Source organism: Theropithecus gelada, chromosome 10 (assembly GCF_003255815.1).
Source record: "Theropithecus gelada isolate Dixy chromosome 10, Tgel_1.0, whole genome shotgun sequence".
NCBI lineage: Eukaryota > Metazoa > Chordata > Mammalia > Primates > Cercopithecidae > Theropithecus > Theropithecus gelada.
The window spans coordinates 57742552-57766477 of record NC_037678.1 but is presented as its reverse complement, the minus strand read 5'-3'; the positions used below and the strand labels follow the sequence as shown (position 1 = coordinate 57766477).

Here is a 23926-nt window from a genome sequence, read left to right as displayed (position 1 = left end):
TCAGGAGTTTGAGACCAGCCTTGCCAATACGGCGAAGCCCCGTGTCTACTAAAAATACAAAAATGAACCGGGAGTGGTGGCATGCCCCTGTTATCCCAGCTACTCAGGAGGCTGAGGCAGGAGAATTGCTTGAACCTGGGAGGCACAGACTGCAGTGAGCCAAGACTGTGACACTACCTGGGCGACAGAGAGAGACTCTGTCTCAAAAACAGAAAACAAAACAAAACAAAATCAACTACCTTGAGAGGAGTAGAATGTCGGTAATTGTGAGAGCAGTCATGAGGGGAGGGGAGCCATGGAAGCCTGTTTCCTTCCCTGAACTTCCTCAAGGAGGGGGCATCTTAAAGACGGAATCATGTACACAGATTTTTGTGGGGTTTTTTTGGAGACAGGGTCTCACTCTGTCGCCCAGGTTGGAGTGCAGTGTCATGACCATAGCTCACTGCAGCCTACAACTCCTGGCCTCAAGCAATCCTCTCACCTCAGCTTCCAAAAGTGCTGAGACTACAGGCGCGAGCCACCGCGCTCGGCCCTACACAGGCTTTTGAAAAAGACCTTTGTGCGTTGGATTCCTGGCACTTCAAGTGGCCTCTTCAGTCTACCAAAGAAAGAAAAAGTAAGTACTCCGAAGGACTGAAAGGAGGATTAAGGGAACATTGAGGGATGAGCAATTTCTGCTCTTCCCTAGCTCCAGTATCCCCAAAGCACACAGCAAGAGGACTGACATCGGCTTCCGACCCCGTGAGGATTACTTTCTGGGTGGAGGGGGAACTGCTAAACCTCGAGTCTCCGTACCTGGCCCTGGCGCGTTTCCAGTCTGAGCAGAAAAGGAAACCCCCACCCAAACCTCACTCCTAGTCCTCCTGGTGCCTTTACAGCCCGTATCTTGACCACCCCCCAGCTCCGCCCTCTCTCCTCCCACCTCCTTTTCCCGCTCCCCCGCCCCATTTCCTTCTTCTCCGCCCACCTCCTCCTGGGTCCCTCCCCCGGCCATGCGCCCTGCCCCGGCCGCGGCCACCCTGCCCTTCGTTCTTCTTCCTCCTCCCTTCCGTCAGCGCCCCTCCCGTGGGGCCGCGGCAACCCCGTGCCTCGCTTGCCCAATGAGAACACGGCGTGGGGCGGGGCGCGGCCAGGACCGGAGCGGAAGTGGTGACCGGAGCGGAAGTGGAGCTGCCGCCACCGCCGCCGCCGATTCCGGAGCCGGGGTAGTCGCCGCCGCTGCAGCCACTGCAGGCACCGCTTCCGCTGCCTGAGGAGTGGGCTTGGGAAGGAAGGGGTCATCTCGCTTGGAGCTTCGCTCGGAAGGGTCTTTGTTCCCTGCAGCCCTCCCACGGTGAGTGCGGCGCGGGGTCCGACCGGGGCCCCCGGGGGCCCAAATTCGAAGCCCCTCTTTGGCAGCTGCGACGACGGCGGCCCAGCGGGTGGGCCCCGGGGGATAGCGGTGCGCTGCCTCTTCCGCTTCGCGCGGCCGCCGGCGGCGAGGCCAGGCCTCGCAGCGGCCCCTCCCTGTTTCCGGGGCCGGGCCCTTTACCTCTTGGAGAGGCCCGGGCCTCCCTCGCCGCCTAAGGTCCTGCCGGCCGGGCGGGGTGCAACTCTGTGCTGCACCGTGAGGGACAGCGGAGCCGAGGGTCCCGGACTCTTCCTCACTATCTGATTCGGTCCCTCACGCGACCCCTCCCTGCGTCTTGGTCGGCAAGAACCGTCCTCTTCAGCCCAGTCACCTCTGCTCCGTGCTTTCCGGTTTCCAGAAATTAAAATTTAATCAAACGCGGGTGAGTTTTCTAGCCCCAATCCCCCTGTTTGACTCCTCCTGGATGAGTAAGGGGTTTAACCTTGGGAGACAGCAGTGGGGGAACCCCCTCCCATTTTGCAGTAAAACCATTTCATCATCCTTAACTGGTTATGGAGCCTGGCAGGACCCAAGATTCCCTAGGAAGGGAATTGGGTTTGAATCAAGAAAATGTGTTTGTTGGAGCCGATTACTGAGTCAGGCCGGATCCCCAGGAAAAAATATCGGGATGAGAATCGGAATATTTTCCCACAGTATTTACCGTCATTTAATGCCAAATTCTTTTGTGTCTTTACCCCAAATTCCCCCATATTGTGTGTTAGCACGTTTTTCGGTCTGAAATTTGCCCGGTGGCTTCCTGGTCGGGGGGTGGGGAGCGGAGGGAAGAAGAGGTGGGAAGGTGAGTGCATCTTTGCCGCAAATGGAGAACTCCCATATAATGAGGTTTCCAGAGGTGGCAGCCTTGGTAAGCAGTTTGCCAACCTTTCTGTGAAATGCATGTCTCTTGTCGTTGCCTTCATTGCATTTCTCTTTGGTAAGGCTAGATAGCATCAGGTCCTGATTTTGCTTACCCTGTGTGGGAGATGGAATTTGGCAAGATGATGCTATGAACATAAAATCAGCCTGCCACGGAAGCCAAAACAGAAAGGTGAAGCACTTATAAGAATATGAAAATTGTCTGCATTTCTCATTCTGTCAGTTCATATGAAGCCAGACACAGATGCAGTTTATGGAGCTGGACGCTGCAGCTTTTGCGTTTTCATGTTGGAAATTTATATAAGTATTTGTTCTTGGTGAATTTCTTCTTGACTGCTTCCAGGGTACCCTGTTTCTTACTTAGGGATATCTCATTTGTTTGAGCCCTCATTTTTCTTGGATTCCTGTCCTTGGCAACACGAAGTGTATGAGTGTACAACCTGTCAGTCTTATTGGACCTAAGTTAGAAATTTAAGTGTGGCTTTCAAAATGGAAGGTAAATAATCCTGTAGCAACTGCAGAATTATTTTCCTAGCCTGCCCCTCCAATGAGATAAGAAACCATTCACGTATCTTGCAGATGAAGTCTTTATGAGAAATGAGGTGATTTGGCCTAGACTCTACACCTAGTTTTTTTCAAATTGAATATCCTCATTCATCAGTAGCAAATATGGATTGCCAGCCCCTGGAGTATGACTCCTACCCTATAATCTTTTGTACATTTCCCGTCTTGCAGTGCTTGCTATATTGAAGCCATTTTAGAATTGGAGCACTATAGATCAGGGAGGCAGCCTCTATAAAACCAGGCTGAGCAAATTCCCACGATGCTGGTTCTCTAGGCAGAGTCTCCAGAGATTTGGGCCTCTACAAAAAGTGCATTTTGCCCATTTGGCTGTGGATAGAGAAGCAGGAAGAGCACTGGACTTGGAGTCAGGTAAATTTGGTTGAAATCTTGCCTGCAATATTTTCCAGCTTTCTGAATCTTCAGCATGTTAGTCTATGGTTCTTAGTTTTCTTATCTCCAGGGTTATCATTAAGCCTTTTTTATAAACTGTAAATTGTTAAATATAAGCTTTTGGTTTTTTAATTAGAGTTCACTATTAATGGCTTTTTCTCTCCAGTTAACATCTGATGACACTAAACCCTGCTTTGTACACAAGTTGCTTTCAAAAAATGGTATATTATTATGTGACTTTATTTTGCATGTAGGCAAATCTAGTCTTTCTGAATCATTTTCTCATCTATATAGCGCAAATGGTAATGCAGCTTTGGATAATTTTTGTTGTGACAAGCTCAATGAAAATAAGCATCTGGGATATAGTTGGGGTTCAATAGATGTTTAACCATCTGCATGAATATACACGTGTATAGATTAGACATAGCATATGTGCTATTCATGGACATCTATATAGAATCCATCCATTTGTGATTTATCTGATGAGGCGGTATCAGACAATTAGTCTATAATAATAATTACCACTTACAGTACTTACTGTGTGCTAAGCTTTCTTTTAAGCACTTTAAGCATATTAGCTCAGTCTTCATAACAACCAATGAAAGGTATGACTATTAGCCCCATTTACAGATGAGGAAACTAAGGCACTGAGAAGAATAATTTTCCCGAGATCTCACACACAGCACAAGGTAAGTGCCAGAACCAGGAATGAAACCAGATGATCTGGTTGTAAGGAATGATATTATAGATTTCTACGTGTGGTAGAGACAGCACATGTATATGTTTTATGTGAACACCATTTAGTCCTTAATTTTTCTTCACACCAATCCTAATAAACGTTTGAATGGGAATACTAGCTATTTTTGAAGATAGATACAGGACGATTTATTGTGGAGCATATACCCATTCTGGCCTGTGGGGATGATATTGCTAGCATGCATCAGGAAGCAAGCTTGTGAACAATCCAGTTTTTCTAGTACTTGCTTCATACTAGGGAGAAAGTCATCAGTTACTTTGGCATAGAATGTTAGGTTCTTCATCTAAGAGAATTTGATTATGACCATTAATTTTTGTTTATCATACTACTTTATCAGTAGATGATCAGATTTTTCTTATTTTTGTTGGCAAGGAGGAAATGAGGAAATATATCTACATAAATAGAGAAAAACTTCTAAATTAAAACATCCTGTTGTGCTACCTACTCTTTCAGTGCCAACAAACTGAGTTTTCCTTTAAATGCTGGTACCTTAGAGAATGAACTAAAATTTCCTTGTAAAGGTACTTTTAAGTTCCTTGTTTCTACATTTTTCTAGGGAAAGATGACAGTTCACTAGTTTAAGGGGCAAGAAATTATGGTTATATAATAGCAACCTTTAAGCTTTAGAATCCTTTTGATCTCTATGTGAATATGATCTTAGCAGTCATCTGTATGTCATGATGGAGAAACTAACGAGCTGGATTCTGAGGGAATTTTTCTGAGGGGAATACTTGAGGAAACAGACTAAAAGTGCTTTCTGTGTCATGATATGTGTGCTGAAGGCCAATCATATTACTGTTTTCTCTACTAAAAGATTTTCTAATAGAGGTATGGTTATGTGTATCTAATACTCATAATGAGATGTAAATGATCAATGGCCTCAAGTCATTCCTAGCAGATTGTAGGTTAGTTGACTTCTTTTTTTTTTAAATTCTGGCCAGTTCTTTATTATGTAAGTTTTTCCCTTACTGGTTAGTTTATTTTATTGTTTTCCCTAAGAGAACCAACAGGAAGTTATTTCCGAATGGCCTTGATCAGGACAAGAAGATTGAAGGCTACAATAAAGTAGATATGAGTCCTATTATTATTATTTGCCCTCAGCTAAGAGCTTTCCTTTAAAATTTGACATTTTGATGAGTCTTTGGCATGTTTTATGCTGTTTTTAACTCCTTGATTTTGTTTTTGTTTTTAAAGGTAGATATGTTAGCTTAATAGGCCAGTTTTAAAATTTCACTGTAACAACTTTGTATAGTTCTTTTAAAAATTGGCAATTCTCTTTTCCTTAAATGAGCTTTGGAGATCATAATTAATCTTTAGGATATAGGGTTACATAAAGGCAAGAACATTAATTTTTAAATTAATGTTGGTTTAGATCCCAGACCTGCCATATATAGCTGTGTGACCCTGAATGAGTTGACTCTTTGCGTCTATAAAAGGGGACGATGTCACCTGCCTCATAGGATACTTAGGATCAAATGCGTTTCTAGGAATCCCTGAGTGCTTTGCAGGCCATAAATGATGGATGGATATTTTTATTATTTACTAAACGAGTTAGCTGGTTTGGGTTTTTGTATAGTGAACTTTTTATATAGCGAACTGATTGGACTTCTGAATGGAGGAGATGAACAGAAAGTAATCCAAAGGCTTGTTGAAAGTCAGTTTGAATTGGCTGGGCTCAGTGGCTCATGCCTGTAATCCCAGCACTTTGGGAGGCCGAGGCAGGCGGATCACGAGGTCAGGAGATCAAGACCATCCTGGCTAACAAAAAATTAGCTGGGCCTGGTGGCAGGCGCCTGTAGTCCCAGCTACTTGGGAGGCTGAGGCAGGGGAATGGTGTGAACCTGGGAGATGAAGCTTGCAGTGAGCCGAGATCGCGCCACTGCCCTCCAGCCTGGGCAACAGAGCGAGACTCCATCTCAGAAAAAAAGAAAAGTCAGTTTGAATCTATAAATACAATGATTGGTAGCTGAAAAGTATTAGTCAAAATGTATAGTGTTGCCTCCTGATTTAGAGCTGGCTGGCTTTTTTCAAAAAGTAATCTAAGACTATAAAAACAGTCTATATTTTATAGGTCAGATGTGCACTACCTTCCTCTGTCCACATAGGAGATAATTGCTTTTTCACTTTTTAAGAATGCATCAGGTGATCAAGTAGTCACTCAGTGTGCTAGGCCTTGTGCTCCACATTGGGAGTCCAAAGATACAAGTCTGGATTCCTACCTTAAGCTCACAGTCCAGTGTGGGAACCAGCAGAGACACTTGCATTGCAGTAAACTGTGATAAGGGCCATTTTAGAAATAGGCATAGGGAAATTTTTATGTGCCTTTCTTTTAAAAGTCTTTCAGAAGCAGAGTACGTGTAAAATAAATGAGGTACATGGTAAGTTTCCCTTCACTGGCTGACCATTTGTTTTTAAGTTTTGTGTGGAATGTACTGTGGTTGCCATTTATTCGAGTGCTTAATGTTTAGCATCATAAACAGGTTTACTCCTTACAGGAACCCTAGTGAGAAGATTTGCCTACCTTTTTTTCCGCAGAGTCTCGCTCTTTTGCCCAGGCTGGAGTGCAGTGGCGTGATCTCAGCTCACCGCAGCCTCCGTCTTCAGGCTGCCTCAGTCTCCCAAGTAGCTCGGATTACAGGCGCCTACCACTATACCCAGCTAATTTTTTTATATTTTTAGTGAGACGGAGTTTCACTATGTTGGCCGGCTGATCTTGAATTCCTGACCTCAAGTGATTGCCCTCCTCGGCCTCCCAAAGTGCTAGGATTACAGGCATGAGCCACCATGCCCAGCCGAGATTTGCCTGTATTATGGATGAGAAAACAGATTCACAGAGGTCACATAGCCTATGGACTTGGTGTGCGGTACTGGTAACTCAGACTGATTGGCTTCGATATGTCAGTGGGCCCCAAACTGTAGAAATCTATTCATAAGGTCAACCAATTGGACTGTCTTTATGGATCAGAATTAACATAGTGTCTTTTGGTTTGATTACTTAAAGTCAAGAAGTCAATTTATTGTCATATCTACCATTAAGTCACATGTGTAAACTTGCGCCTGTCACTTAACACCCTCAGTACGTTTAATCATGGCTAATTGGACATAATTAGCAGTGAAATTCAACAACTGATATGAAAGAGGGGAAGGGATTTTGAAATAATAGAAATGCAGTTTCTCTCCAAATTCAGTGTTCACTGGACATAGTGCTAAGGACTTTGTATTACAGATATGCTGTGTTTTGTTTCCTAACAAAGAACCTGCAAATGTTTGAATGGAATTAAATTTATTACAGGACTCTAAATTTTATGTGTAGAATGGCACACAGACATTTTTATAGTGGGTGTTTTTTAGTGAGTAGTTTTCTCTGAGAGCCAGGAGTGCTTAACTTTTTCTGGGTAACACCCACTAACCACCTGGTCCCACTGACTTTCTCAGTCCCTCCTGCAGTAGCTTGGCATCTGATTTTTCTTCAGCAGAGTGACTCCAGAACTAAAACTTCTACTTTACAGTGCTGTGGATGCTCTATCTAGAATGGTACATCTGTGAATGCTGTTCAGAATATGTGATCAGTTCCTTACCCCATTGAAACATTTGAGCCTAGATTTTTCAGATTTTCCTGTCAGTTTTCTTCCTTGTTCTCATTTCTTTATCTGCTTTGGCCTTTGATTTTTATTTCATCTAGAAAAACATACATGCACTTTATTAATAACATGTCTTTTTAAGTCACGACCTAGCTACCTTTAAACCTCTTTCCTCTAATTCTGTCTGGTTGCTTTTCTAAGGAGAGGCATTATAACCCTTAAACATGTGCTGTTTTTTTTTTTTTTAATTGATGCATAATAGATATACATGTGCTCTTTTCTTGTGTTTCTACCACTAGAGTTTAAGCTCGCTGAGGGGAGGACTACACTGCTTTCTTTTAAATTCCTCTCAGTAATCCAAAGAGTTCTTAGAAATTTGGTAGTTTTTCATTTTGTAGTTATTTCAGCATACATTGGATTATATGTGTTACATTTTTGTGAGGTAGCTTAAGAATAAAGAATAAGAATGGCTATGAGCCTTTATTCTAACCAACACTATATGGGCATTTTACATTCATTATCTTATTTGATAGCTATTAATGTCTCCTTTAAACACTGAGAAAACAGATTCAGATAAGTTATAATGTGGAAATGTAGAAAAATCACCTACTTTCTCTTTAGAAGCTCAGATGTGTATGTAAGGCTTGCTAGAAGCAGACCCCACCATATATTTTGTATGTATAGAGCTTGGGTAATTCCTGACATATAATAATGGAGTCCTCATTTGAAATTTCCAGCAAATTATTAAGCTCAAAGCTTATTATTTTAGAATTGAGCATGTTCACTTTTAAAGGCTACAGCTGTCATTTTCAACTCTGTCTTTGCAGTGCCTTTATAAAAAAAAATGGATTAGCAATAGGTAGTCTTCTTTTTCTTTTCTTTCTTTTTTGATTCTTATCCTAGGATATCTGCTCTAGCCACTGGGAAATAACTTCTCAGTATTTTGAGCCTGACTAGAAAGATATCCCTTGGGGAAGGAATTGAGATAGAGGGGCTAGGCTGTTTCCTAGATTTGTGAGTACCTTTAGAATTATGTTTCATAGCTGTTTATCTGCACTCTTGATTTCTCTTTTTAAACAGAAAAACACTTTTTTTCTTAAAAAAATAAATAGTACCAAAATTTTTAAAAAGTAATACATACTTGAAGAAAATTCAGAAAGATAAGAAAATGAGGATATAATAATGTTATTACCCAGAGAGACAGCCAGTGTTAACCATTTGGTGTTAACCTTTCTTTTTGGGTTTGTTTGCTCTTGAGGGGATATTTTACAGAAATAAAATATTATTGTGCAGCTTCCTCCCCCCAGCCTCCATTGCTCTTCAAGTCTTTTTATGACATTAAAGCTCTTCTTTTGATGGCCACGTAATCTTGTACCATCTATCTCTCCCGCCACCCCCCTTTTTCTTGAGACGGAGTTTCACTCTTGTCGCCCAGGCTGGAGTGCAGTGACGCAATCTTGGCTCACTGCAACCTCCACCTCCCGGGTTCAAGTGATTCTCCTGCCTCAGCCTCCCGAGTAGCTGGGATTACAGTACTGCATCACCCCGGCCAATTTTTTTGTATTTTTAGTAGAGATGGGGTTTCACCATGTTGGCCAGGCTGGTCTGAAACTCCTGACTTCAGGTGATCTGCCTGCCTTGGCCTCCCAAAGTGCTGGGTGGGATTACATGTGTGAGCCAGTGCACCTGGCCAATCTCCTTGTTTTTTAAACCATTCCCATATTGTTGGATATTTAGATTTGCTTCCATTTTTTCACTAAGCAATCTCTGCGTTTATCAACAAATGCTTCCCAGTCCTGACTTGCTGCATCCAGTGGCTTGGAACAGATTGACAGCCATCATCATCATGTAGGTGTGCTGGAGAGCTCCTGTTCTCAAGCATGTCAGTCTCTTCCTGAAATGTGCCCAGCACAAGGAAAATCTCTTGACTTACTGCAGGGTTGGGCCCTTTGTGGCCTCTAATGAGTTTGCCTGCCCCAGTATCTTGACGCTTCTGTAGTGGTGCCAGGCCTGATGATGAGACCATAGTCTTTCAAAAACTTTTTAGGAGACAAATAAAGAGTATCTTGCTGACTTTTTTTTTTTTTTAGTGGGAACCTCATTCAAAGTCTTGGAACAACAGTAGGTCTTGATTAAAAACCATCATGGCGTATCACTAGAAAATTCAATTAGAAACTAACGGATAAACTTCAGCTACAGTTAACATGTGTGTTCATTTTAACATAACATACTATCTATACAAGATTAATCTAGATTTTTGCTTTTACTTCTCACAAAATTATATATTGGAAAAGAAAATTCAAGCTTATGGTTTTGTGGACTACTACAGTGTAATAGTCGTGGAGAAGAATAATAGTACTTCAGTTTGATTTTGCACTATGCATTTTTCAAGGAAAATTTCCACATTTAGTATTCTTTAATTCCCTGCCCCTCATCTTCACAGCAACTTTCCTGAGGTAGATGCCATCTTTTTTTTATGGATTGGAATGAGATTTAACATGCTTACATGGCTGTATAGTGGCATATTTTACTGTGTCACACAGTCCTGCTGCCTTCTGACTGTACTACATATAGGTACTCTGTGTTCCTTGTGCTCTCCCAATAATGATTTGTAGAAAAACTTGATATTCATTTGCATATGAGTTTTGTGCTTAGTACAGTTGTAAGCATTAAATGTGAAACAAATATGAAGCTTTCCTTTGAGGGCACACAAGTGAAGCTGTAGATGTTACAGTACTCATCTGTATCATAGAATGACATAAAGAAGCCCTAGACCGTGTAATAGGCTATAAGCATATTCGGAGTCATAGGCAAGGTAAGGGCAGTCAGGGAAGGGTTTGTAGCCCTAGATGAATGGATGCAGTTTGGATAGGCAAGCAGTAAATAGGAGAGCATGCTAGATGACAAAAACAGTTTCAGACATGTTTGAGCATGGTGTTTATAGAGCATGCGGTGCTGGCTAGCCTGAGAGAAAGGTACATGTTGGAGAATAGTGGATGAGAAAGCCAAACAAGTAAAGAGGAGACAATTTATCAGGAATTTGAAAGCCAGGTAGAGCTTAAATTTGATGGAGTAGCCCAAAGGGAGTCGTTGAAAGTTACTGGGTAAGGACAAAGGCAAGACTAGAGGTAATTTAGGAAGAGTAATTTTTTGTTTGTTTTGAAACAGGGTCTCTGTCACCCAGGCTGGAGTGCAGTGGTGCAATCATGGCTCACTGCATCCCTGGCCTCCTAGCCTCAAGCGATCCTCCCATCTCAGCCTCCCAAGTAGCTGGGACCATAGGCATGAGCCACAACACCTGGCTAATACTTCATTTTTTGTAGAGACAAGGTCCTACTATGTTGGCTGGTTTTGAACTCCTGGTCTCAAGTGATGCTCCATCTTTGGCCTCTTAAAGCACTGGGATTATAGATGTGATCCGCCATGCCTAACTGGAAGAGTAATTTTGGAATTACTCTTTGAATTTCAGAGGGCACAGAAATCCAGGGAACTAAGTACAAATGTAATGAAGATTTAATATGCTTGTGAGGCTAATAGGTGCTTTGAATTATTTGAGAAAAGGGAGAACTCTCCAACTCTGCAGTTTGATGCTTACATTTCAGGATCAGTTAGTTCATTCAGCAGATACTTATTCCTACCCATTATGTACAGGATGCTGTGGGAGATATGCCTAAAGGAGCTTATGGTGTAGGAAGGGAAATAGGAGGAGATACTATATAAGTAATTTTAGTACTGAAGAAACGTGATAAGACATTGACAGATATCAGCGAAATGCTTTGTGAGAATATATTCATCTTAGAGCAGTGCTGTCCAGTAGAAATAGAATGTAAGCCACATGTAATTTAAATTTTTCTGGTAGCTGCATTTAAAAATTTTTTTAAAGTGAAATTAATTTTGTTTTTACTTAACCCATTATGAACAAAATATGATTTCAATGTGTGGCACTAGCCACATTTTAAGTGAATAGGCACATGTGGCTGTGGCTTAAGCAGCTTAAGAAAGGGTTCATGGAAGGGATGGTATCTGAGCCACACTGTGAAGAATCTTGTATGCAGAGTAAATTTGGGAAAAGCCATCCCGGTTAGAGGGAGTGGCTTGGTGAGCAAAGATAGAAAAACATACTTTGTATGTAAGAAAACCATTTTGGCAGAAACACATATGATGTGGGGGTCTGGAAGATAGACTGACAAGCTTTCACTGATAGGGGAGGAAATCTGACTCTGCTTTTGGCATCAGGGAACTTTAAAGAATATTGAGCAGGAAGTGACTTGATCAGAGTTATAGGAAAATGGGTCTTATAGCAAAGGCATGGAGGGGACTGTAGGTAATGAGTGATTGAAAGCAGTGCCACTAGGGCAAGATTTTGGATGGGAGATTTATTGTAGACATAGAAATAGGAACAATTTCATTTCTCCTTTGTTTGCTGCTTTCCTCCAAACTGCTGGGTGTTGTGTAACCCATTTCCTGTTGAAACTGGTCTAGTTGCTTCAAAATCCATGTTATATAAGTCAAAAGTTATGTAAGCAGTAGCCATCAGGACATTTAGCTATGGATTTTGTTTGTTGTAAGTTGTTTCTGTATGTGTATAATTAAAAACATTTGAAACAGATAAATGGATACAGATTTTTAAAAGGTGTGCATTCAGTCTTATCTTGCCATGATGGTTCTCAATCTCTTAAGAAATCTTGCAGTAATCTCAGAGAAGCATAAAACAGCTGGCCCCAAACAGAAAAGGGTACATTTTATTTTAGGAAATAGGGAAGGCATCTTTGGGAGGTCGCATTGAATAGTCCAGATTCTTTGGAGTAGTATGATTTAACTTTTAATGCTTGAGAAGGAGAGAAGTAAAAGGGGAGTAGCTTAATTTCGGGACCTAGTTGAGCTGAAGAGGTTGATGGAATTATTTAGCAATAGCAATCCTTTATTACTCCATTATGATACCACATGGGATGGCTTAACTGTGAATTGGCTTTTGGCCAGTACTTTATGATTTGGAGTCATCCATAGGTAGAGTTTCACAGGTACTGTTTTATGAACTTTGAAGTGGGCCTCTAAGTGACTTCTAACTTCGAATTACTCTACAGACTGGAAATTTTCTAAAGGTTGTTGGGTCATTGAAAGTTGGCTTCTCTCTGGTGTACCTGGCACTTTCAGGAACCATGAAGTAGGGTTATTTAATGATGAAGATATTTATTATCCTGCTCTCAAAGACCTTATGGTGAAGAAAGTTAGACATATTGAGACAGTGGTTATCCTTTGGTATCGGGGGGGTGTTGGTTCCAGTAACCCGGGGATACCAAAATCTGAAGATCCTTGTTTATTTTGTGTTTTTTTCCGTCTTTATTTGCCACCACGGTTAGTTGAATCTATGTATCTGGAACCTGCAGATACAGAGGGCCGACTATACAATTTTAAGGTGATAGAGTATTTTTGATGTCCTTGTATTAGAGTAGAACAGGTTGTCTTGTGGTAACCAACAGCTCCAGCATCTCAATGTTTTAACCCAACAGAAGTTTCTTTTGTTTTCACCCTGCATGTCCAATGCAGGTCTGCAGGAGTCTTGCACTGTACGGTCACCCAGGGACTCAGACTGACAAAAACTCTGCAGTTGCATGACTGTACCACTTAGAATACATGGCCTTCTCAATGGCTGCTGTAAGGGAAGAGAGCCTGGGGAGCCACATGTAGGATATTCACAGTGTTAGCCTGGAAGTAGCATCATTTCTACTTATCTTTCATTGGACAGAACTACCACATGGCCTCTTCTAACTGCTGTGGGGGTTCTGGGAAATAGAAGGGAACAAATGGAATGTTTCTTGAGGGTTACTCTCTTTGCCTTAGCTTCATTCTAGTGTTGTGAGTGAAGATGTCAGATGGATCAAAGTGAGACTTGCCTCGCTGAGTGTAAGCTTACAATTAGTGAGCCTTATATAAGACACAGCTCTGCATGTGATTTAGATAATAGTAGGAAGAAAAATCATAGTTAGGAACTGGAGAATTAATTCTTTCTGAATCACCTAGATTTTGAGTGTATCTTATTGTGCTCCCTTAAAACATTTTTAGATGATAGGGCCCTGTGTGTAGAATTTCTCTCTTGAAAATACAGAAATGACTTTTGAGGCAAAACCATTTTGTGAGTGGAGGTCATACTTTCTTGGTTTTTTTTTTTTTTTTTTTTTTTTGAGATGGAATCTGGCTCTGTTGCCCAGACTGGAGTGCAATGGCACAATCTTTGCTCACTGCAACCTCTATCTCCTGGGTTCAAGCGATTCTCTTGCCTCAGCCTCCCCAGTAGCTGGGACTATAGGCACGTGCCACCACTCCTGGCTAATTTTTTGTATTTTTAGTAGCAATGGGGTTTCACCTTGTTAGCCAGGATGGTCTTGATCTTCTGACCTTGTGATTCGCCTGCCTCGGCCTCCCAAAGTGCTGGGATTACAGGCATGAGCCCCTGCACCTGGCCGAAAATGATTAATTTTAAAATAGCACAGGCAAGGCACGGTGGCTCACACCTGTAATACCAGCACTTTGGGAGGCTGAGGCGAGCAGATCACCTGAAGTCAGGAGTTCGAGACCAGCCTGAGCAACATAGTGAAAGCCCGTCTCTACTAAAAATACAAAATCAGCCGAGTGTGGTGGCGCATGCCTATAGTCCCAGCTACTCGGGTGGCTGAGGAGAATCGCTTGAACCCAGGAGGCGGAGGTTGCAGTGAACCGAGATCGCATCACTGCATGCACTCCAGTCTGGGTGACAGAGTGAGATTCCGTCTCCAAACAAAATAATCATTTTCAGAGCCTTAAATTATGATACCATGTACATAGTAATGAAAGAATTTGTTTTAAAAATACTGACATTGGCTAGGCACGGTTGGTCACACCTGTAAGTCCCAGCACTTTGGGAGGCCAAGGCGGGCAGATCACCTGAGGTGTTAGGTATTTAAGACCAGCCTGGCCAAAATGGCGAAAACCCGTCTCTACTTAAAATACAAAAGTTAGCTGTGCATGGTGGAAAGTACCTGTAATTCCAGCTACCCAGGAGGCTAAGGCAGGAGAATCGCTTGAACCCTGGAGGTAGAGGTTGCAGTGAACTGAGATCGCGCCACTGCACTACAGCCTGGGTGACAGAGTGAGACTGTCTTAAAAAAACAAACAAATAAAACACACAAAAAAACCTGACATTACTACTACTGTCTAAAGTAGTATTTCATGTTTTTATACTTCAAGATATTAGCGTATTTTATACTGTGTGGCACAGATTGATATATCGATATTTAAACCAACAGTACGTAAAATTAACTTTTCTTGTTTAGTAAATAACTTTTCAATTATTTTATCCAAAAATTACTTATTAAAATTACCCACCGTACTCTGTAAATGGTGATTATTGTGATTATTGCAGTGGGGAATTGACTGTGGTGAGTTGATAAGAGGTATTCACTGGTTGGTGTATGGATTTGATAAATTGATAAACTGAAGTCACTAGGATTTTTGTCTATTTCAGAAAAACTTTAAATGAACTCAGTTATGGTTCAGATGAATTCAGTTATGGTTTCAAGTTCTGTTGCTCTACATCTTGTTATATACCCCTTTCTCTTGCAGCCTATACCATATACAAAATTAGTGCCTGATATTTTTATATAATGCTTTATATTTTTCAAGGTGCCTTCACATGTATCAGGTCTTTTGTTCCTCATAACAGGCCCACTAAAAGAGTTGGTAGTGTTATTTGTTTTTTTTTTTTTTTTAGAGACAGGGGTCTCACTTGGTTGCCCAGGCTGGAGTGTAGTGGCACAATCATGGCTTACTGCATCCTGGAATTCTGGGCTCAAGTGATCCTCCCACCTCAGCCTCCTGATTAGCTGGGACTACAGGTGCACACCACCACACCCAGCTAATTTTTTCTTCTTTTGTAGAGATGAGGTCTTACTATGTTAGAGACTAATTTGCCAGGATAATCTTGAACTCCTGGGATCCCAGGCTTGAGTCACCACATCCAGCCCTGGGTAGTGTTCTCATTGCCCGGTAAAGAAACTGAAGCTCTCAGGTTAAGTGATTTAACCAAGGTCATGCCACTTGTAAGTAAGTAGCAGAGCTAGTGCTAGATAGAGCCCAAGTCTGACTGCCCTTAGTTTATGTTCTTCCTGTGCAGTGTGTCCTAGTAACAAAGTTAGCAGATTACAGAAGATATGATAATAATCTTTCCCATCTTTCAGGTATCTACTGCTTGATGGGTGCAGCCAGATAGATCATTTAAAATCATATCTTTTGCTTCAGGATTGGTGGAAGCAGTCTTCATACTTATTTTTTCCTGTACTATGGAAAAAACAGGGTTAGTCAAAACCAGAGTTCCTTACAGGACAGTGAAGAGAGGACTTCCTGTATTACAGGATATAGTTGGATTAAGGTCATTAAAACAGACAAACCAGACAATTACTGAGAGAAGTCAAGGACATATATATAGTAAGCATAAACTTTTTTTTTTTTTTTTTTTTGAGACGGAGTCTCACTCTGTTGCCCAGGCTGGAGTCCAGTGGCGCGGTGTTGGCCCATTGCAACCTCTGCCTCCTGGTTTCAAGCGATCCTTCTGCCTCAATCTCCCAAGTAGCTGGGATTACAGGTGCCTGCCACCGCACCTGGCTAATTTTTGTATTTTTGGTAGAGATGGGGTTTCACTGTGTTGGTCAGGCTGTCTCAAACTCCTGAGCTCGTGATCTGCCCGCCTTGGCCTCCCAAAGTGCTGGGATTACAGGCGTGAGCCACCGTACCTGGCTAGTAAGCATAAACTTCTAAAGAAATAGTTATTAAGCAGTCTCTATGTGCCAGGCAGGTGAATTAGGCTAATGGAAGAAAACAAAAGCTCTAGAGGCAGATAGATGTGAGCTGGAGTTCTGGCTCTCTACCGTCTATTTGCATGTTGCTCTGGGCATATCACTTGCCTTCCCTGACCCTCCATTTCTTCACCCATAAGAAGGGGAAAGGAGTTGTTACGAACATACCTACTCTGTGGGACTTTTGGGAAGATTACTTGACCAAAATAATATAAACGCCTTAGCAAAGTACTAAACCCTAGAAGTGTTTAATATATGATCAGTATTGTTGATGGCATTTGGAACGAGATGTTTCACATTCAGTATGCTGCTATCCAGATGGGTTGGAAGAAGATTCACACACATGTTTCCTGGGCCACGAAGCCTGACATTTGCTCTTTCTTTTTCTCTTGCTCTTGTTCTAGGGAATGACAATGGATAAAAGTGAGCTGGTACAGAAAGCCAAACTCGCTGAGCAGGCTGAGCGCTATGATGATATGGCTGCAGCCATGAAGGCAGTCACAGAACAGGGGCATGAACTCTCCAATGAAGAGAGAAATCTGCTCTCTGTTGCCTACAAGAATGTGGTAGGCGCCCGCCGCTCTTCCTGGCGTGTCATCTCCAGCATTGAGCAGAAAACAGAGCGGAATGAGAAGAAGCAGCAGATGGGCAAAGAGTACCGTGAGAAGATAGAGGCAGAACTGCAGGACATCTGCAATGACGTTCTGGTAAGTGGCCAGTGCTTCTGTTTTGAACAGTGGTTTCTAAATAGTATTAATTTAATGTATAAATGCAGACTCTCAAAACAGCTTATGAGAGAGAGGTGTCTGAATATACTGGAAAGCTGCCAGTGATTTACAACTAATTTTTAAGCATGTAATATTATTTTTGTCACCTATTGCCTGATCAGAGGTTGTACATCACTTCTGAGATATTTTCCTCTCTTATAAAAAAGACCTGTGAAAAACAGTGACATTTATTCAGCATCCCTCCGTCTTATAAAATTGAGGCCAGATAGACAGGATTTTAATAGATACAGCCACAGATAGGCTATTGTGTATATTAGTCAGAGTAGTGATGTCATCACCAGTAGGGGAGGGAGATGAAAAAGCTGAGCTGCCTTTCAGCCTCTCCCCAGTCATGCCTTCACACTGTAAGCACTGTCCTGCTTTGGTCTGAAAGTTAGGCACATCCATCAAGTTTGGCATGCATTCCAGAGCCAAGTTCAGAGTGTTTGGGGCATTCTCCTCTCCTCCTCTCCTGTATTTTACATAAGCCTTAGTCAGATGATTGATTCCCTCTGGCCGCCACTTGGGATTGAATGGGAAGGGTACGTACTCTAAAACAAATCATACTCATAATGCCTTTCCCCCACATCCTGAGCCCATTGGGAACTTTCTTTTTCTTCCAGGTGAAATCAGGTAAAAATGAACAGTGAGGGCTGCTTTGAAGGGAAAAGGAATTCACACCTGGGGACCTACCTCCTTCCCTGCTGGCCCCCTTTCCTAGTTACTGCCCATGACTCCTTTTGAAAACCAGTACAAAGCGTGTCAGCCATCAGGCAGCACCCCTTATCCCTAACCCATTAGGAGTTACACACTGTCTGTCTACAAAGAATATTAAAACGACTACCGCCCCCTGCATCTTCTCACTTTGGTTGATTAAATCCCCTTATAACTAGCTTTGCATTGAGCTTCTCTTTTTATTAGACTCATGGCATAAGAGTGTCATGACTAAATTTGTTGCCTGTTGGTAATTTGGGGGTTTGTTAATGGTGCACTAATTCCTGAATGTTAGGTACATCTGGTATTCAGATGAAGTGTGTCATGCATTCCAAGGGCAAGAAAGTTCCATAATTCATGAAATGTAGACCAACTTTTAAGAGCATCTGAAAGAATGTGAAGAAGAGCTTGGTACTTACTGCCTCTTAACCAGTTTTTCAGGATGCCACATTCTAAAACAACTCTTCGAAAATATTGCTCTGTATACGAAGCTTGGACTCCTTCAGAACTACTTTTGTTGTAAGCATAAATGTTTAAAGGAATTTATTATTAATAGTATTAGCTACTCTTTGAGTGCTTACTACGTGCCAGGCAACGTGTTAAGCGCTTTATGTATGTCAACTTCCTTATCATTATAATTGCCGTAGAAGATGGCTATACCCTAGAAGATGACCCTTCGTATAGCTGAGGAAACTGAGGCTCAAGGTGATTAGGTAATTTGTCCAGAGTCATACAGATACAGATAATAAGTGGCAGAAGAGGGATTTCTACCCAGGTCAGATTGACTTTAAACTTAGTTCTTGGCAGTTTTGCTGTATTATCATCTTTTTCCTCCTAAGGAAAGATTTTTTTCCCCCTTTAATTATAGAAGTAATACCAGTTTATGGGTTTAAAAAGGGTGGGGAGAACAAGTCAGAAGAATATAAATAAGAAAGTAAAAATCACTTCTAATCTTACCACCCAGAAAACCATTATTAACATACTCCTTCCAGGCTTTTCCCTTGTGTATTTGTGAACATGTACACATATGTATCTTAATGTTAAAATAGGATTCTTGTGGTATTTGTAATCTACTTTTTTTCACTCAGATTTCTTTTGAGAGCCTTTCCATTATCGGTGTAGCTCTGCATCATTAATTAAAGGCCTACAAAGCATTTCATTGTATGGCTATACTTTATCCCCTATGGATGGTCAAAGTGATTTTTAAAAGAAGAATACAGGCATCTGCTGTTATGACCTGGGCTAAACAACATTTAGTAGCTTGGACGAAAATTGGTGTTTTTTTAATCTTCCAAAAAATTATTTAGAAGCAGTAGTGTATATCTTGAATCTCATAGTTTTAACATCTTGTGAATAATTCTAAATTCTTAATGTGGATCATTTTTTAGGAGCTGTTGGACAAATATCTTATTCCCAATGCTACACAACCAGAAAGTAAGGTGTTCTACTTGAAAATGAAAGGAGATTATTTTAGGTATCTTTCTGAAGTGGCATCTGGAGACAACAAACAAAGTAAGTAGTATCTTAAGAAATTTGACCAGTAATGAAGCCAGTCTTTGTTCACAGGGACTTTTAACAATTTTGCTTTGTCTGTTTGCCATAGACACCAATGTCACAGTACTAAGAATTTAAAAGACTACAGCATTGTGATGAACGGGGTCATGGCTGGGCAAATAAAAATTTATCTGACAGGGAAATATGGAGGGCATTAAAAATCTGGTGCGCAGTATATTTAAAAAGATCTTTATCTTGAGTATTATTTGTTAGCTCTCTTTTTAGTGGTGAAACTTTTTATACTTGGTAGTATGAAACTACCCTAGTGATGCATTGCTTTTATCACATGTATTACTGTGATGGTGATAATCTTAACCACACTTTATTAAGTGCCTATGTGCCAAGTACTTTCGAGTCTCACTTTCTCTTCACACAACCTTACGAGTTAGGTGGCAGGCTGCCCATTTTTCGGATAAACTGAGGTTTATGGAGGTTTTTACTTGCCCAAGCCACAGACCGATGGAGTAAGAGTTGGGAATTAAAGTTAAAGCCTGTGATCTTTGCACTGGAGCATATCGTTTTTCACATTCTGTATTGTTAAAGGTTATAACTGCATTTCTTAACTGCTTTAGTAGACTTTGCCATAATTATTTTCCCCCAAAGCATTTAATATACAACTTGGTTTAGAATAAATATCTAACAAATGTATAACTGAATGGCAGAGACACTGACACCTCATTTGCTAGGTCATTGCTGCTGCCCAATTTGGGATTAAGAAAATAATTTGATAGTTGGTCCAATGTGTGATACCTATGAAAGAACCGAGCCTTTAATATTTTCATCTTTATGTTACAGCCACTGTGTCGAACTCCCAGCAGGCTTACCAGGAAGCATTTGAAATTAGTAAGAAAGAAATGCAGCCTACACACCCAATTCGACTTGGTCTGGCACTTAATTTCTCAGTCTTTTACTATGAGATTCTAAACTCTCCTGAAAAGGCCTGCAGCCTGGCAAAAACGGTGAGAAAGACCCTTTGTGCTATCTAACCATAGCAAAACAGTGCTTGTGTTATTAACTTCTTTTTATTCCTGAACATACTCATTGTCTTGGACTTCTTTTGAAAGATTTTCTGGGGGTGGGAGTGTATCTTTTATGAGATAAATACAGATCTGTTACTTTTTAAATTCATTCTCAATACCTACTGCTGACTTTTGTTTCATTACTGTGTTTTGTGGGGTGGCTGTAGAAAGTTTCAGGTGAATGTAGTTAGTTGTTTCTTGCCAAGCTTTGGGCCTTGGTTATACATTGTCATTCTTGTACCAAGATTTGAGATTATAGTTGTATAAAAGAAATACACACCACATTCTTGTTGTGTGTTGGATTACCTTCCATATTCTTCCGTTAGCCTTTTCTACGTTTTTTTTGTAGTCTCTCAACATGCACACACCTTTTTAAAAAAATTTTTATTTGGGAAAGGTGCCTTAAAGTTCATCACTTAAATCAGATTTAGTGATGGGAGTTTCACTGTATCCCTTGTATCCAGACCTTTTGGGTTCTAGTTTAAAACAAAAATTTTTTTAAAAATAATTTTAAATAGAAGATTGCTAGAAATGTCTTTGGTAATTAAAAAAATACCATGAGTTTGCCCAGAATGACTGTGCTAGGGTTAGCAGTAATACTGCTTGCTTATTAGGTATAGCAAAGTTCTTATCTCGGAATTTCTGTCATTGTTGGTTGGTGCTTTGTAAACATACCTTATACTTTTGCTGGAAACAGCTAACAGACAGGGTAATAATAGCCTAGGTTCCTCCAAAGTACTGAACAAGAAGATAAATTATATTCACTTAGCAGAAAAAAAGTGGGTTAAACTAGCTCCAGAGAACTTGTGAATTCTTTGCTAAAGGCTCTTTGTTTTAGGCGTTTGATGAAGCAATTGCTGAATTGGATACACTGAATGAAGAGTCTTATAAAGACAGCACTCTGATCATGCAGTTACTTAGGGACAATCTCACTGTAAGTACTACTTCCGCAGGGTTTATAGTCTCTGTCCTATTCACCTATTTATTAATCATTCACTATTATCTTCAAGAGGGGATTTGTGCCCTGTTAAATATACAGTTTTAAGTTGTTAAATTTGTTATAAATGACTGCTGAAGTTTTGACCTTTGCAGTCATCCCTGTCTGCAGTGACACAGGAATAATTTTCACCTGTTGAGATAAGATTATACATACTGGACCCACCTACGTAGGCAACTTTTAGTAGCCCTGCTTTGATCATACTTTCTTTCTCTTGCAGCTGTGGACATCGGAAAACCAGGGAGACGAAGGAGATGCTGGGGAGGGAGAGAACTAATGTCTCTCGTGCTTCGTGATCTGTTCAGTGTCACTCTGTACCCTCCACATATATCCCTTGTGCGATAAAAACAAAAAAGAAAAAAAAAAAGAATCGTACGTCGACTTTCGATTTTTCACAGCCTCAGCCTAGGAAAAATGGTTCACGGGATAAACAGCTGGTATTTGTATCTAAAACTCAGATTGGTCACATAAATGCCACGGCATTCCGAAGTTTTGATTTTGATTAACATTGACAGGATTACTGTGTGTTTAATTTTTTAAAAACTGAACACTGTGATTATGGGGTTTTGTAATTTAGCAGAACTCTTACTGGTAGAAAAAATAGACGTGAATTATGTGTAACTTTTTGGAAAGTTTAATCTGATATCAAAATAATCATTGAAATACAATTCCATTGTAAAGTTGTACAGAAAGTTATAGAGATTATATTGTGATGCTGGAACTTGGAGTGAGACACACATCATTTGGCATTTGAGTTTAATGGTAATTCTCAGTAATGCTGCCGTTGTTCGGAGCTTAAAGACATTTGATCTGTTTGGGCTGTTGCCACTTAAAAGTTCATTACCACAAATGTCCACAGTGTCTTCCTCTGAGGAAACTCGATTCCTGAAATGGAAATTCTTTGTGGCAGATAACTGGCTTATGACACCTTGAAAAGTTCAAGTGCTCATATAACACACCCGACTGAACCCCCTTTCCTACAGCAGTATGTTCACTATGTTACGAATTTGCAACTTGTGCTTCAATAGTGGAATCTATTTTCATTGTTAACACTGAGCTAAAGAAAAAAAGCCGTGTGTTTTATGAATGACCTTATCTGTTTCCTGGATAATACCTTTAAGAATGATGTCCTGAGTCAGGCGTGGTGGTGCGTGCATCTAGTCCCAACTGTTTGGGAGGCTGAGGCAGGAGGATCACCTGAGCCCAGGAGTTTAAGGCTGCATGCCCTATGGTTGCACCTGTGAATTACTGCACTCCAGCCTGGGCAACATAGCGAGACCTCATCTACAAAAACAAAAACAAAAACAAAGGAATGACGTTCTGCAGAGATTGCCTTTCACTTGAGGAGTACTCAGTTTTCAGGTTCTTCCTAGCTCGGGGCTTTTAAATTTTGAAATCTATACATTCATTCCCACCATCCTTTTTGACTATTGACCTTGGTTTTCTCTTCTAAGTTTCTGTCCCTCTGCTTCCTTACTTTTTTTCTTTTTTGAATTCTATCTTTATCTGTCTTTTGTTCACTTTTTAATGCTATATATGGGCAGGGGTGAGAGACATTACTGAGCACCTTGGTGAGCAAGCCTGGCTTTAAAGAGTTGAGAAGAGCTTCTGGCACCAGAGCTCTGTCTTCCTCCAGTTCTCAACACGGTGTTGCTCTTCAGTCATACCAGGATCTGAATCAAAAAAGTATTTTTAAATATCCATGATTCCTCCCTGTATTGAGGCTGGCCCTGATCATGCTCTTTGTGCCTGTCACCAGGTCTCTCAAGTGCACTCATCCAGCTCAGCGCTCAGATGTGTTTAAGGAGACCCTATAGTCAGGGAAGTTGCGTGGATACTGCAGTGGAGAGAATTGAGAATAGTCAGGCCTGTCAGTCTCACAGGATCACCCCTCTACCTTTAATATTCCACCTAGCTGTAGAGTCCATCTGTTTGTCCATCTGCTGAAATGAGAAAAGAAAAATTTATGCACTGATTTAAAACCAAAAAAAGAGAAAAAAAAAAACAAAAAAAAATCCCTCCTTTCTAGCTGAACAAAAATGTGCAGTTAATACTTGGCGCTTGAAAATGCAGTAGTGAATGTGGAACCAAGCCTGTCTGTATATCTGGTAGCTCTTTTCTTGCTTTGTTTTTCCTTACCAGTATTCTGCCTAATGTTTGCTTCTGTGATGGTTATATTGCCTAGCAAGCACACCCGTGGTTGTGAAAATAGTATAGCAAAAAAGAAAAATCCCTGGTTATTGATGTACTAGATTTGTGTATGTCTTTTAAACAGTTCTAGTTTCACCTTACACAGAATAATCAGGAAAAGTGTAAAAATTCAAAAGTGAAATAAAAATTTTATCAGTTAGTTGCCTGTGAATTGATGTGTCACCACCATCTGTGTTGCTACCAGACCTAGCTAACTATTCTGATCACACTTAACTCTCTTTTTCTTTAAGAATAGGCAAACAGTTTTATTTCATTATTTAGGACCAGAAGTCAAGGTG

The 23926-nt window shown here is 41.0% G+C and overlaps 1 protein-coding gene across 5 annotated transcripts; it reads left to right on the top strand.

Moving 5' to 3' along the window:
• The first annotated feature begins 1000 nt into the window (after nt 1–1000).
• YWHAB (tyrosine 3-monooxygenase/tryptophan 5-monooxygenase activation protein beta) lies at nt 1001–23787 on the top strand. 5 transcript variants are annotated; one of them, XM_025398690.1, is made up of 7 exons: nt 1055–1333; nt 3105–3199; nt 16791–17093; nt 19256–19379; nt 20217–20380; nt 21279–21374; nt 21658–23787. In XM_025398690.1, the coding sequence occupies exons 3-7, from the start codon at nt 16794–16796 to the stop codon at nt 21712–21714; spliced, it is 741 nt and encodes a 246-aa protein (XP_025254475.1). In that variant the 5' UTR covers nt 1055–1333; nt 3105–3199; nt 16791–16793; the 3' UTR covers nt 21715–23787. The 5 variants fall into 5 exon arrangements, with proteins under 5 accessions (XP_025254474.1, XP_025254471.1, XP_025254475.1 ...); XM_025398689.1 differs by lacking the exon at nt 3105–3199 and having other exon boundaries at nt 1001–1333; XM_025398687.1 differs by having other exon boundaries at nt 1126–1333; nt 21279–23787.
• Nucleotides 23788–23926: the final 139 nt, after the last annotated feature.